Below are 15,898 nucleotides of genomic sequence, written 5' to 3'. Positions count from 1 at the left end.
GGGAACAGATGGGTGCCGAGGGATGGTCTGAGCTTCGCCTTCAGTTTTAGCTCCCTGGGAAAGTGAGTCATCGCCAGGGAGAAAAGTCCTTCAGAAAGACCTCCCCCCCCTGCCCTGAGCAGTGTCCACAACGCTGGACTCGGAGGCACCGGAGCTCACCACGGGGGCAGGCACGTTGCTAGGCACCAGGATCCAAAAACAAAAATCATCCCCCCCCTCAAAGAGCTTCACTGTCCAGCCAATTAGGGCACAGTTTCCTCCTCTGGAAAAGGTGGGGGGCGTCAGACTAGATGGTCTATAAGATTTCATTCAGCCCTCTATTTATGACATAAACCAACAGTTAATAAAATATTCATCAAAGCATCCTTTTGGTAATAAAAAAAAGATGAAAAACCTGAGAGCGAAATGGGTGGCAAGGCCCGGGGATTGACTGAGGGAGGGATCCTGTCAATGAAAGATGATTACACTCTAGGACTTAGGGATCTGAGGGGTTCTGAGTCCCTGAGGGAATTGGAGGGGGGCCCTGAAGACTTGTCTGCAGAGATGCTGCCTGATGAAAGGCGGAGGGAGGTCCATGTGCCCCGAGGACACCGATGGGAGCTAGGAGAGCCCTCGAGGGCAGCAGAATGGCGAGAACCAGCGGGCAGGAAGGACGTTCCTGTGTCTGAGGGAGGGAAACCTCAAGGTAAAAGGCCCTTAGAGCAGAGGCTTTTCCCCTGTGGCTTGGAAGGCTGCAGGACCCCACACATTTCTCTCCCGGCTCCCCTCGAAGCGCAGACCTCCCCGCTGCCCCTGCTACCTCTGCTTCGTCCCCTGACCGCGTTTCCCTTTGGCTCGACTCACCCACCGGATCCAGCTTTCGATTTCTTCCTCGGGGAGTCGGGCGACGGTTCGGGGTAAATACTTGATGAGTTTTTCCTTGACGGTGGATGACGCCAGCGAGTCTTCGGCCTCTATCAGGCTGGCGATGACGTCGGCCACCTGCCCAGAGCCCTCCACCACCACGCAGGGGATTTTATTTTTGATGGCAGTGTTGACGGCCTTGGGGACGGAAAGAAGAAACCGGGCAGGGTGAGGGAGCGGCCCAGGGGTGGCCGGAAGCCCAGAGCAAAACGGGGACCGCGCTGAGCTCCCCGGCCGCCCGGGCCTGTCTCCGCTCCGTGTCCTAGTGCTGCGGTCCTAGTGTGGAGAACTCTGGGTCTGGGGTCGGAGCTGATTTGTGGCCACAGAGAATTCCCTCAGCCAGGATCTCTGTGTTACTGGCCTCCAGGCCTTAGCCTTCGATAGCCAAGTTTGGAGCGCCAGCCGTTCTTTTTTAAATGAAAAGAATAACTTCTCCGATGATAATAATAATAACAATATGACATTTACACTCTGCTTTTAAGTTCACAAGCACTTTATGGAGGTCATTGTTGGAGTTTCACAACAGCTTTGTGAAGAACCAATCGCTACTGTTCCCATTTTACAGATTTGGAAACTCAGGCCTGCCCGCCTTGGTTCCCCAGGATCACATTTATGTGGGCACGAATTTGTGGCTGAGTTTGAGCGACAGCCCTAGGTTTATGTATCCCGAGGCTCCCAGCCCTCTGTATAGAACCATTGTCTTCAGTGGACTCACAATGGTTGGAAAACACCTGAGAAGTCATCAATTCTGCATGAGCCTTTCAGCAGAGGCTCATTCCCACCCTCTCTGAGCTCAGTACCAGGCTCCTGCCACTGAGTGCGGGAGGAGGGAACAGGGAGGAGGGAGGGGGTCCCGGCTGTGTTCCAGCGTGTGATGGAGGGATTGCAACGTCCCACAGGCTTCTGTGGGCTCCTTACAGGATTAAAAGCGGAACTCACCTTCAGAGTCTCTCTCCCGCCTCCTTGGGCAAAACACACAATGGGGATCTTCCCACCGTAATTGGAATCTGTGAGAGCGAGAGAGAGCTGTCACCTCCCGGGGTCGGAGCCCGTTCCCATCACCTCTGGCTCGGAACAATGCGTCCCTGCGATGGTTTAGTCTGAGTAAAACATGAGCTGAGGCGGGGAGGTGGTGCAGTGGGTAGCGCGCTGGGCTTGGGGTCAGCAAGTCCCAAGTTCAAATCCGGCCACAGACGCTGACTGATTGTAACCCCAACTATCTCCCCCCCAAAGAAATGGGCACAAGAGCAGCTTTTCCAGTCTGGCAGAGCAGTGAGTTAACCAACCACCCCACAAGCAGTTTTCAGCCTCTAACCATGTGCCAGGCCTCTGCTAAGGTCTGAGACACAAAGAGAAAGCACTAGGGATACCCCCAAATCCCTGCTCTCAAGGAGGCTCCCCAGGGAGACGCGTGGAATAAACGTGCACAAAGGAGGCCTCAGCAGCGCCGACGAGAGGCGACTTTGGAGGGAGGGCTCTAGCATCACGGGAGGCCCGGAGGGAAATGTGGGCTAGCAAGAATCCATGGCACTATTTAGCATGTATAGGACTGCTGGCCATCGGGGGGAGGATGGAGGGAGGGAGGGGAAAAGTCGGAACAGAAGTGAGTGCAAGGGATAATGGTGTAAAAAATCACCCTGGCATGGGCTCTGTCAATAAAAAGTTATAATTATGAAAAAAAAAAAATCCATGGCAGGCAGCTACGGCAGCCTGGGAGGTCGCTTCTCCCTCCTGGCCAGGCTCATGGGCTCCATCCTCCCAACGTTCCCTAAATAGAACCAGCCCCAAAGCACAGCTCAGGGGCTCCGTCCCACCCAAGGGCTCTTAGGGAGGCTCCACCCCATTCAAATTTCTTTGTGTTTACTCATCAGCAAACAGGCTTATGGCTCCATAACTGAAGCTCTTTGAGTCGATCCCTTTTTCCATCTTTATATCTCTAGCATTAAACACAGGAAGAGAGATAATAGGTGGAAAGTGCTTTGCAAATCTTAAAGAAATAGAATTTTCAGCTTTTATTGCTGTTGATATTGTTGTGCTTGTTTTTGCTGCTGTTGTTATTGGCGGTAGTTAGTGGTGTAGAGAGCTGGAGCTGGTGGAAAAAATCCAGCCTCAGATACTCATTACCTGGATTTGCCTCAATGCCGCCCAAGATCATAAAGTGCTTAGCACAGGACCTGACACATGGAGCTTTATAATCTCCTCCTTTTTCCTATCATCACTGTCACATTTTCTGTTTTTTAAATTCAGGTATTATGTGATTGGAGTCGGGATTTCTCAGGGAGGAGACTCCCTCTCCTGGTGCAAGTCAGTAAGTGTAGGGAGTGTCTTGGGACTCTTCATGGTTGCCCAGGATCACACTCACACAGGTGAGTGCTGCAGGGGAACCATGAGACCAGGTCTTCTTGCAGTGGGGGGAAGTCCCTTCCCATGCTGCCTCTTATGCACGGCCCATTTAAACAAATCAGCTGAAGTCTTGCTTGTGGCACTCACCTTGGATCGCCCGTTCTGAAATGTATTTTTCCAGCTGATTCCGAAGCTTCGCTTCGACCGATGGGTATCCGTGGCATCCGTTATCAACCAGTAAGAGATGGGTGTGGTTGTTGTCCAGGATGTACAGCGGGTCCCTCTTGAAGTCGTCCATGATGTACTGGGCTGAGAAATGTCCCTACAAGTCACAGTGAAAGTTCTCATTGAGATTCGATGAAACGGCTCCTCTGGAAGATGACATTCAGGGGCCTTATGACCAAAGATCCTCCTCGAGGTTCTGAAAAGGGCCTCCTAGGTGGGGTTGGCTCTGGGTCATGCAGAAAGCAGGATTTGGAGAGCATATGAAATTGCAGAAATTATAAAGCTCCAGGATTTCAGTTAATATCAAAAAACAGATAATGTCTGGAAAATCATAAGCCACATTTGCTAACAAAATCCGGGGAAGAAACGCTAGTCCATATTCACTTTGGGCACCGTGCCCCTAGCACTTCATAGATGACCATGCTCTTGGCAAGTGCTTAATGAATATTTATTGGATCGAATTATAAAGTGATTATTTGTTTATTTTGTCTATATCTGAGATTTGGCAACTCCTTTTTGTAAAAGCTCCTTTCCTAATGTAGATCTGCACCTGTTCCATTGTTTAATGGCTTGGGGAGTTACCTGGGGCAGGGAGATTTTAGATGGTTTGTCCGGGAGCTAGTATCTGTCAGAGGAGAAATCTGAGCTTGTCATCCTGACAACAAAGCTGACTTTAATGGCTGCCTCTTCCTTTCTTTGGTGCTACCACCAAAGAGGCTGGAAGAGGAGCACACAGTATTTCTGGAGGGAGTCAAAGAGACTGGACCCAGTAGGAGTCAATGAAAACTGAGAAGTCGATAAGGAAAGGGGAAGCGGCTTCTAGGCGTGGCGCCCATGTGCCAGCAAAGGATGTCAGGTATCAATTCAAGGAAGGGTTTCCAAGCCATCAAGCACGGGGAGACGTGAGCTGGCCCTTTGTCACACTTGCATCGAGCACTGTGTTTTGGGGGGATGTGCCTCCTGCTTTGGGAAAGAATGTTTTGTACCGATTATTACTCTGCCACTTGAACAAACGCCTTTCCAAAAGCTAATGAAATAATCGAGCTGATTGTTAATGGGAACATCCACACCCATGGGGGCTCCTGAGCTACATATAGTACTAGAAATATAACTTTTTTCTCAGAGTAACCCCTGAACTCTAAGTATAGCAGCTGTAAGCAGCCCTCTAGGATCCAAACTGTGAGTGTGAGTGTGTGTGTGTGAGAGAGTGTGAGTGTGTGTGTGAGAATGTGAGTGAATGTGTGAGTGTATGTATGTGTAATTGTGAGTGTGTGTGTGAGAGTGTGTGTGTGTCTGTGAGTGAGTGTGAGTGTGTGTGAGAGTGAGTGTGTGTCTCTGTGTGTGTGTCTGTGTGAGTGAGTGTATGAGTGTGTCTGTGTGAGTGAGTGTGTGTGAGAGTGAGTGTGTGTTTCTGTGTGAGTGAGTGTATGCGTGTGTCTGTGTGTGTGTGAGTGTGAGTGTGTCTGTGTGTGATGTGTGTGAGAGAGTTATGACTGTGTGTGTGACTGAGTGTGAGTGTCTGTGAGTGTGAGTGATCCAACAAGGATGCTACCTTTATATACATGTGTCCACGAGAGCAGGGAACCGTTTGCTTTTAGTCTCTGCGTTCCCGGTGCCTAGGGCAGTGCCGGCCCATCACTGGTAAATGCCTGTTGAAGGAATCGATCACTGCCGAGCTCCGGGCACCGTTCCCGCAAGGCCCCCCTCCCTCCATCTCACGAAGGCGTCCGTACCTCGGCGTCACTGTGTCTGATCAGGGTGTCCCGGTTGGAGACCATTCCCCAGGCCGCCAGGCCGATGGCCACGATGTTCTCCTCGGAATTCCTGCTGATGGTGTTGTCTCTCACCACCTCCCCGATATACTTCATCAGGCCGTAGTGAGTGCCTCCAGTGAGAATCCAGGCCCCTGTGGGCAGGTGGCAAAGTTAGAATTCAGTCGGAAAACGGGGAAATGATGATGCCCAATGGAATCCACAAATTCCACTTGGAGAAGTTCTCCCCTTAAAACCACGCGCGGACGTAAGGAATAGGAATGTCCCCTGTACGACCAACCCCACGTGATGAGACAGGAAGTCACAGGATTTTAGAGATGGCAAAGCCATTGGATTTATTTTCTTAGCTCAAACCTTGTGATTTTATAGAAGAGGATCTGAGAAACAGAAGGATTGATTGGGAGGCTCCATGTGGGGAGAGGAGAAGGGTCTCTGTGCAGAGGGAGCTCCACTGCAGAGTATTAGAGATCGAAAAAGGCCATTTTTGATGCTTCCCTCCTCTTGGGGGCTCACTATAGGACTGCTGGGATGCCTCCAACATTAGGGCATTAAAAAGCCTTTCCAAGGACAAATATTTGTCCAGTACTAAGAGGAATGACAACGTTGGCTCAGCTTCTCCTCCAGAATCAATTCATCCCCGAGTTGGAAGGGATGGTCCAACCTGTTTTGGAATGCATGCATCCTTTAAAATGCCCAACAGGGGGCCATCCAGCCATTTAAAAAAAAAAGCTTTTAAATTTCAAAACATGCAGAGAGAGTTTTCAATAGTCACCCTTGCAAAACCTTGTGTTCCAGATGTTTTCTCCCTCCTCTCCCCCATCCCATCCCTTAGACAGCAAGTAATCCAATATATGTTTAACATATGCAAATCTTCTAGAAATATTTCCACAATTATACTGCAGAAGAAAAATCAGATCAAAAAGGGGGAAAAATAAGGAATGAAACAAAAGGCAAACAACAACAGAAAGAGTGAAAATGTTATATTGTGATCCGCACTTGGTTCCCACAGTCTCTCTCTGGGGGCAGACGCTCTCTCCATCACAAGACCGTTGGAACTGGCCTGAATCATCTCATTGCTGAAGAGAGCCACGTCCATCAGAACTGATCATTATATAATCTTGTGGTTGCCGTGTACAGTGTTCTCTTGGTTCTACTCACTTCACTCAGCATCAGTTCATGTAAATCAGCCACTCCTTTAAGACCTCTCATCACAGTAGATTTTTTCACTTTGGGATGGCTGTCCTGCTCAGTTTCCCTTAAAACCAAGGCAGATTTAGAGCCAATTGAATGCCTTTCCTAAGAAATCTCCCCCTTCAGATTTTGAAAACAACTTCGAGTCTTTTCTCCAAAGGCTAAACTAAGTCCCAGATGCTTTAGTATAGACAAAAAAATCCTAGTTCACATCCAAGTGGGGTGACAGGTCAGGAGAAGTTTTATTGTTATATCGATAAAGGTGTTTTCTTTGTTATGAGAGGAGGCTCTGATTACCAGCAATTTCGAACCATTATACATGGTATAAAGTGAAGAAGTAAATAGGTGGGGCAGTTCTGCTGGCTCACAAATGATTACAAAGTACAAGAAAACAGTGTCCATAACATTGTTGTGGAGAGAGAGAGATGGAGTGAGTAGTTCTCTGATGTGATTCCTGCTAAGATTTTTACAGCTGCAACTTTTAGTGACTACAAGGATATTAGGGATGATGGAGGAATATTATAAAAGATCTTGCAAATGAACTATGCTAAAAGAACACTCAGATTCGAGAGTCTGACGGTGTCTGCCCATTTTACAGGAACTTGACGGCCAGGGTTTGAAATGGAGTCACTTACGTCAAGTGAGAGGAGAGAGGAGGGGCCCCTCTCGTTGCCTCCACAAACCTCTCCTGGGTGGCAGAGCCCCTTGATTGCTCTTGCTACTTGTCTGTGGATGTTCTCTGGTTTGTCACTGCCCCCGACCGGGACAGCCTCCTCCGGCTGTCACATTTAATCACAATGCCAGTGCCGTTTTAAAGGCGGCCTCAAGCTTGCCCTGGCTTTCCGTGCCACCCAAGAAGACACGCTAACTCAGGGATCTTTCGGTCTACTCAGAGGCAGGTACACCTCCCGTGCTACGGTGGAACGGACAACGAATGGGTGGTGAGAATACTGGGAGGTTCTAAACCTGCCTCTACTATCCATGATCTGAAGGCCTGGACACAGCCCATGGACTTTTCTGGGCTTCAGCAGGCTCATCTTTCAAAGGAGGCCATTGGACTAGACGGCCTCAAGTCTCATCTCTGATGCATCGGGCTATATGACGCTGAGCTAATCAATGGCTTAACCTCTCTGGTTCTGGGCAGATCTCTAAGACTGTAAATTGTGTTGAAGACGCCGCTCTGCATTCATAAAGGGAATGAACTCAGGGAAATGTCAGGTCCGGGCCCTAGTTCCAGTTTGTAAACTTAACCACGCGTGCCTATGGCTGGTACAAAGGTAGCCTTTGTGTTCCGGACTTCTCTGGAAGTCGGCTGACACCTATGAACTCTTTCTGTAAGTCGTGTTTTTAAATGCAGAAAATAAAGTACATATGATTACAAAGCAAAGTTGTTATTTTGAAATAGCTACCAAAATACGTATAAAAAATCATGGAACTAAGGTCAAGAGCCTCTGGTTTCGAATTGAAAAATATAGTGTATCAGGTGATAAGTAAAAAACAAGATCCTTGGTAATCAATCAATGAGATACTTCCTCACCTTTGGACTGAGCTATGTAGATCAAGCGGCTGAAGATTTTGCGCATGCGTGGTTTGAGGGCAAAGTTTTTGGCTCCCCCGGTCACGGATATAACGAGATTGGGGGTTTTCAGATGCCAGTGCTGGGTCATCAGCTCATAGAGGATTTCTGGGTCTGTGTCGCAGGACAAACGGATGTACTTTATGGAGAGGAGAAGAAGCAAGAGCAGCAGCATTAATCAGCATTCCGACTCAGTCGGTCTTGGACTAGAAGACCCTTCAAACCTTAAATCTTTAAGTCTATGTGTTTATCTTGTACTAGTCATTATATATTGAATTATAAAATCTTAGACTTAGAGAACTGGAAGGAACGGATACAAATAACCTATTCACTGTCTGTGTGTGACAAATGGCCTCCTTGAAGTTTTCCATTTAGTTAGTGGCAGAGCCAAGGCCTTTGTTATCTTTGATTAAATTGTTAATTTCCTCCATCATAGTTTTGGGCATTTCCCCCTCTCCTAACAATTATCCTTCCTTCTCTACATGCTCATTTCCCTACTCCTGTTTTCTTTTTCCGCCTTCTCCCTTCCCTCCACCCCATCTCACTTCCACACCCCCCTATAAAACAAGGAATTCTTGGCTAGGCCCAATAGATTGTGCCACACAGACACTTACCTTTCCTTTCTTCCCTAATGTTTCAAATTGAATGTCCCCGAAGGCATCAGTGGGAAATTCTTTGGTATGTTTTTTATAATTCCATTTCTCAGTCTGATTGATCTGAGTGCCTTCTATGTGCTGGTTTTGGGCATAGCCACATTTACACATGCTGTCTCTGGGCAGAAGGATATGTTGTGAGAGAAGGGAAGAAGAAAGGATTAGCCATCCACATAGACTGAAGGAGACACATACAACTGTTACCTCATTTTCTTTAATTAACAGCATTGGGACCTTTCCACTCTTCTGCCTCAGGGTTGCATGGAAGTGATGACTCTGGGCCCTTGAAGGCAGTACAAATGGAGTTTCACCTTCAGAGTTTTCCAAGCATGGTGGGCGATGCCTGTTCTCTAAGAACTACCTTACACTCTAGAGGGGGAGGCAGCACATCCAGGGATGTGGCAACCAGGGAGGAACCATTTGGTTTGGAAAGGGATGGGGAGTCAAGCCATAATAAGGTAGGCTGACACCTTTCCAGGAGCAATTGTGGGACTGATTTAATTATGGCAGGGAGGAGAGTGAAACATGACCAGGACATAAAAACAAGACCCTTTGGGGGGCTCATCAATCAGGATGGGAAAGAGACGAAAGAAATGTGATTTGATAGATTTTCTTTTAGAGAAAATGGGACCTGTGGCCCATCTGAATCTTGGGACCCCCCCCCCCCAACAGAGCTAAAGTGATCTGCGGAGGGCAGACATCTAACTCACCAGGCTGCCCGTTCTCAAATCCCACCATACTTGGAAAACTCTGAGAGCTTAATAAATGCTTTTTCACTCACTCATAGAATAAATGCATCAGGGCAGTGGGTACCTACAGAGTATCAATGAGATCACCATCCCTTGAAATATTGTATGAATACCAAGTTAGCATCTTGAACAAAAAATTATACACATCATGAACACCTTGTTTTTATGCTACTTAAAGCATTTGAAAATGGGGCATTTAAAACATTCATTTAGCAAAAATTCCTTTACTGATAATGTCCCATGAACTTTAACTGAGGCACTGAGGGAGATCCAAGGCTCAGGAAGATCTCAGAGTGGGAAGGGAATCGCAGAAATCACTGAGACCAACACAAGCATGTCCTCTCTCAACAGTGATGGAACCTCTGCCGCCTCCGCTGACCCATTCCTATCGCCTATGAACATCTTGGTCCATCTGGCAACATCCTACACCGCTCCCAGCCTCTGTTAATTAGCTCCTTCATAAGGCTGCCTCTAATTCTCACCAGCTTTCTCTCTCCTCAACCCCTTGCCACATGACCTCTTTCCACATGACCGATTTTCCTCTTTCCACTCTTAGGGCTCCAATTCAACAAATATTCATAAAGCACCTTCTAGGTGCAAATTTCTTCATTAGGCAGATTATAGGATAAACCTTGGGGTCATGCATTTAGAACTGAAAGGGACTTAAGAGCTACCAACTGCAACCTTGCTTATTTTAAATTTTGTTTATTTTTTTCATTTAAAAAAATCTATTTTTTCTCCTTGCTATCTCTGCATCGGGTTATTAAAAAAAACAAAAAAATAAAAACCAGCAACAGAGTCCTTTTTTTTTTTTTTTTTTTTTTTTTAACAAATCCCTAAGATGGTTCTATCGAACAAGTGTAGGTCTTTCTGGCCCTTGAGTTCACCACTTCTTTATTTCAGGAGGTGGGACCGATACTTCATCTGGGCTCCTCTGGAACCATACCCAGTCCCCAGACTTCACAGGGGCAGAAGCTGAGGTTATGTGACTTGCCAGGAAGCATCTAAGGTAGAATTTGAACTCAATTCAACTTCACACTTTCAAGGCCAGCCTTCCACTAGACCACGTCATCTGTCTCCTCCTCAAAGTCTTGTCCTCTGTCCCTTTCCATGAAGCTGCCTTAGCAATCTCATGGAGAGAAATCTGGCAAAACTGTGTGCACTGTTGCCGACTGAAGCGAGCATAAGGGGAGAACAACGGACCCCGTTACTATGGAAACAAATGGAAACAATGGAAACAACAAATGAGAAGGCAGAGGAACTTATGTTAATTATACTGAACAACCTGGGTTTCTGGGAACAGATGATAGGGCAGTGTGTGTATGTGTGTGTGTGTGTGTGTGTGTGTGTGTGTGTAAGTGTGTTTGTGTGTGAGTGTGTGTTTGTGTGTGTGTAAGTGTGTTTGTGTGTGAGTGTGTGTTTGTGTGTGTCTGTGTATGTGTGTGTGCATGTGTGAGTGTGTGTGTAAGAGAGAGTGTGTGTATGTGTATGTGTGTGTGCATGTGTGAGTGTGTGTGTAAGAGAGAGTGTGTGTATGTGTATGTGTGTGTGTAAGAGAGTGTGTGTATATGTATGTGTGTGTGTAAGAGAGAGTGTGTGTATGTGTATGTGTGTAAGAGTGTGTGTATATGTATGTGTGTGTGTAATAGAGAGTGTGTGTATGTGTATGTGTGTGTGTAAGAGAGTGTGTGTGTATATGTATGTGTGTGTGTAAGAGAGAGAAAGTGTGTGTGTGTGTGTGTGTGTGTGTGTGTGTGTGAATGGTGTACCAATACACCATAGGAAGTGTCCTGTTGATTAGTTTTGCTTAACTTTATTTCTTGCAAGGGGAGGCTCCGTGGGGAGGGGATATGTCAGAGAACGACTGGTGTAAAAACCAAAAAATCCTGAACTAATAAAAATCACAATAAACACACATTTCCCTTTCATTTTATATAGATCCTTTGGAGCATTTTTTTCAATGCTTTTCATGATCCTCACGACCAAACACAGGAACATCCTTCAGTGCTTTGCAGTCTGCACACAACTCCTTTTGTATCTGAAATCGTTCTTTCTCAAGGACTCCTTGCCAACTGCTCGATTTTCAAGTCCTTTCAGCCTTTCTCTCCTCCCTTGCCTTTAGGAGGAGGAGGCTGTCAGCTGGTCCCTTTCCCATTTTCAAACGTACCTACTCTAACAGCTCCTCTTCTCTCCCCAGCCCTCTCGTCCCTCCCAATTTCCTGGCAGAATTCGGTGCAAATTCTAGTTAAGTTGGTTCTGGGTGAGGCCCCAGGAGCCTCTCTCTGACCCACTGCAGTGCGCTCTGTGGCTGAGAAGGCTCAAGGGCTTTCTCTGCTTCTGGACTGTTTTCTGAGGTTCCGGCTGACAGCTTTGTAGCCACCAGATACCGAAAATTAGCCCATGAATAATTCTCAAATCTTTCTAGAATCACAGAATTTGGAGGCCAGACTGGACCTCAATCATCCATCGGTCCAATTTTTCTCCTTCTACACTGTCTAATCCAATCCAATTCAAAGGTCCCGGGTGGAAGGCAATAGGCTGAGTGCTGCTGGGAATGCAAGAGCAAAAAGAGCAGGGCTTGCCCTCCAGGAGCATGGTTGTTAAGCCAACTCTTCCTGGGCCAACTCGAGAGAGAGACTTTCCCCTTGGAGTATTTCTAAACTTGGGCCACTTGCTTTTAGATGAATCCTGCCCGCTGTGTCTCCCCTGGGGCGAAGCTGAATAAGGATCTTCAGAAAGGGAAAGGGATGAAATCTCCCTTCCTTTGTGGAGAAGACTCCCCTCACCAACTTCCTTTACTAGAAATTGACTGGTTTAGAGAGCTAGCTGCCTGGGGCACTGAGAGCCCAAGTGATTTGCCCAGGGGAGCAGAAGGGGGATTTGAACCCGGAGACCAGCTCTCTGTCCTCCAAAATACTCCGACTTCAGTTTCCCATGAAAGCCGGAGTCGGCAGCAGTATGAGATAGCAATGGCCCCAGGAACTCTGGGGGTTGGATCAATCGCAAGTGCTCTTTGCTCAGAGGATGCCCATTATAGTTTCTCTGCGAACTGTCCAGATCTAGCTTAAATGACGGGCAACTTTCTCCCTCTCTCTTGAGGCCATTCTCCATGTGACTTTTCCACATCATGCTAATGGGGTTGGAGGCAGGTGCTCCTTTGAAGTCCTTAAAGGGCAGGGAGAACTTCAAAGGAACTCTCCAGATGGACTTTGTGAAGACACACTGGGTGTCCTCTCCCCTCCCAGCCCCCCCCCCGAAAGCTTTCCAGTGGTATGAGGTGGGCGAGGAGCCAAAAAGCTCATTTTCGCAAAAACGCTGTGAATCCTGAATGTGAGTCCTGAGAAAACCTGGCTTCTTAGAAGAAGCCCCCAAAGCAGCCTGAGGGGAAATCGGAGATCAGTGGGCTTCCCTCCCGCAACGCTTGGGCTGTTCCGTTGCCACAAGAATTAGAATTACAGAATCGCTAAACTGTAGAATTTCAGAGTGAAAGGGACCAGCCCCGAGCCAGCTGCAGGATCCTCACAGGATGTTCACAAAATGTCCCACTACCCTTAAGATCTCCAGAAAGGGGAAACCCGCGGCTGATCCTTTTCTGCCTTTGAAGTGCTTGAAGGGAGCCCTCAGCACTCCCCCAGCCCACTCTTCTTCCGGGCACTGAACACAGCCATTCTTTCAATTGATCCTGGTAGGTCATGGACTTCATCCATTCTGTTTAATATTCTCCAGCTTATCTAGTGAACTATAGTACCCCTAACTAACCCTACGAAGTCCTGAAGCTGTGGCTAGACCAGGGCAGAGGCCAAGAGGACTATGGGCTCCCCGGATCCCCGGAACTGCTAGAGTTCACCCAATACTGCGCTGCTAGAGTTTACCTGGGGGCTGCCCTGTGACCCTGCTGACTCGGAACGGGCTTGAAGTCCATCCAAATACCCCAGGTTTTATTTTCTCAGATAAGTGGCTATTTAGCAATCCCCTCCCACCCTGCACTTAGGAAATAAGGGTAGGAGATCTTTGACCCCAAGTGCAAGACAAGTGCAACCCTGAATGCACGATCCCTATTACACTTCATCATTCATTCCAACTTGTTCCTCCGCCACTTTGTTTTCTTTTGAGGTACCATCCTCCTTCGAGGTTCCCCCACTCACAGACAGCTCAGTCTTCCCTTTCCATAACCCTTATTTGTATTCAAACCTTTCTTTTGCATTATCCCTTTCCCGGCCTAATCAGTGGCCAAATGTTCTAGATCCTATTTTGACTGTTGCTCTCAAATCCTTTCCCTTTTCTCCACTCACATATCTGGGATTCTAATTCTGGGTCTCTTATTGCCTCTTTACATCACAATAGCCTCCTTATTGTTCTCCCTGATTCCAGTGTCACCTTATCAATCTTCACCCTCCTCGCAGTTGCCAAAATAATCCTCCTAAAGCCCTTTTTTGACTGTGCTACTCTCTCACAACAGAACCTCCATGGGCTCCCTGTTGCCTTTAGGATAGAATACACACTTCTCAGCTTGGCATCGGTAGGGATGCCTTTAGCACAATGCAGACAGACTGCAGTGCCTCCTCTGTGTATCTCAATGACTCCTAAACGTCGATCTAAATTTGTTCTGGGGTAAGAAGGATCCGATGATCTTCAAAGAGGAGATGATGTGATGGAACAGTCCGTCTGGACGGAGCTATCTCACAAAGCCCCGATGGTTCTGGAGCCCTGAGAAGTGATTCTTGAGTCCTTTTTGGGCCTGGTATGATGGGTTGAGCCCATCTTTGGAGTTGGAAAAGACACTGGCTCCGCGACTTATCTAGATTTCTGTATCTGTGAACCAGCCACTGGAATCGCAGGCTCCTCACTTGTAAAATGGGGGGATTGGATGGTGCCTTTTACATAGCATTTATGAGACTTAAATGCTCCGGGGACTGCACTGGAGCTTTCAGGAATTCTATTCTTGGATACATAGTAGGTGATTAATAAAGAGTGGCTGAATGTATGGATCCTTCATGGGACTTTTTCTTCCTGCACCTTCTCTGTGAATTACTCCATAGAATAGTCAGGTTTCAAGTAAGGCCTAGCACGAAGCTAGTACGATTCATGTGCCAGTTGCTTAACATGCTTGTTGAATAGAATTTAACAGATTTTTTTTTTTTTTTGGTAATCCAGAACCATACCCACAAGAGAAGCAAAAGTGGCTTACGTGGCCCTGGGATCTTTTGTGAAGAAGACACACTCCCTTTTCTTAAAATTTTCCTGAATAAAATTCAGCAAATCCTTAGGACGAAAAGACAGAACAAAACGTTAGAAAATGACCTTGAAAGCTAAAAACAAAAACCATTTCTATTTTTCTCTTTCAGATGAAAAATCCTCAGCCCCTAAGATCAGTGAAAGAATTACAGTAATGGATGTTAAGTATTTAGAGTCTTTTAGGACAGAAAAGGTAATATACAAATCCCAATAATAATTGTCCAAGCTGCAGTTCTTCCAAGAGAATTGGGTAGTTGGGTGTAATAAAGAGAGTGCCAGCCTTGGAAGCAAGGCTCTTGGATTATTAGTCCTGTCTCTGACATTTGTGGCTGTTGGTGAGCTTGGGAAAATCACTTAGCCCCTCAGTGCCTAAGGCAAAGCACTGAAACCTCTAGTTATTAAAATCACCAGGTTGGTGATTATTCTTATCTAGAGCTGGGAGAGACCTTAGATTCATCTTGTCCAACAACCTCAGTTTACAAACTAAGGTCTTGAATCAGCAAATCTAGATTAAAAAACAAAACAAAACTGTATCGGGCTATTTCCTAAGCAGGATCTTGGGCAAATTTCTTTAATATGCAAGTAAGAAACTTCGAAGAAAAAGCTGGAAGTCTAAAAAACAGGCACCTGGTTACCCTTTTGACAGTGTTGTGCACTCCTGGGCACGGAATATTTGCAAACCTGGGCTGCCTTGTCTTTCTTTCTTTCTTTCTTTCTTTTTTTAATTCCACTGACAAATTTCCCCCCAACTTGACCAAAAGAAAGAGATCCCCACAAAACCAGCTGCGATCAGGGTGAGGCCACCTGGACTTTGTCCCAAGGGGCCAGAATTTAACAAACGCTGATAAAAGTTGCTTCTCTTTAGCTGGGTGTAGCACTGGGATAGGCCAGGTCAAAGTTAACGATATAATCTCGAGGAGGCGTTTCTTCGCCCTCCTTGTGCCTCCTCGGCAGCATCCTCATGCTGCCCTAGTTCTCTTCCCTACCTTGGACGCCTTCTGCAAGTTTATGCAAGGGCGCGTGCCCTGGGGCGAACCCTGCTCGCCATGGCTCTTTCCATCCGGGATACTTCTCTATATTGGATAAGTGTCAATAACTAGGGGTGGGGGGAAGGAGGAGGAGAAAAGACCCAGCCTTTCTACACCTTCAAAGAACCTGCTGGGTTTTTCTGGCCATGGTGCCACATAAGCACGAGCAGAACATGGATATGAATGCAATGGAATGGAAATAGAACAGAAGGAACAGAACAGA

At 47.0% G+C, this 15,898-nt stretch overlaps 1 protein-coding gene across 1 annotated transcript in view; it reads right to left on the bottom strand.

Annotated features, from left to right (window-relative positions):
• The window catches only part of TRPM8 (transient receptor potential cation channel subfamily M member 8), a 59,029-nt gene that overhangs the window by 34,608 nt on the left and 8,523 nt on the right, over positions 1 to 15,898 (bottom strand). The window contains exons 3-9 of the mRNA XM_012550092.3: positions 14,601 to 14,674; positions 8,625 to 8,781; positions 7,972 to 8,149; positions 5,205 to 5,377; positions 3,394 to 3,568; positions 1,843 to 1,910; positions 844 to 1,041 (exon numbers count right to left, since the gene is read on the bottom strand). Of these exons, the coding sequence (XP_012405546.3) occupies positions 844 to 1,041; positions 1,843 to 1,910; positions 3,394 to 3,568; positions 5,205 to 5,377; positions 7,972 to 8,149; positions 8,625 to 8,781; positions 14,601 to 14,674 (1,023 nt within the window). The remainder of the gene's footprint in view (positions 1 to 843; positions 1,042 to 1,842; positions 1,911 to 3,393; positions 3,569 to 5,204; positions 5,378 to 7,971; positions 8,150 to 8,624; positions 8,782 to 14,600; positions 14,675 to 15,898) is intronic.

Source organism: Sarcophilus harrisii, chromosome 4, assembly GCF_902635505.1.
Source record: "Sarcophilus harrisii chromosome 4, mSarHar1.11, whole genome shotgun sequence".
Lineage (NCBI taxonomy): Eukaryota > Metazoa > Chordata > Mammalia > Dasyuromorphia > Dasyuridae > Sarcophilus > Sarcophilus harrisii.
The sequence above is the reverse complement of the archived record's forward strand: the minus strand, read 5'-3'. Positions and strand labels throughout refer to the sequence as shown.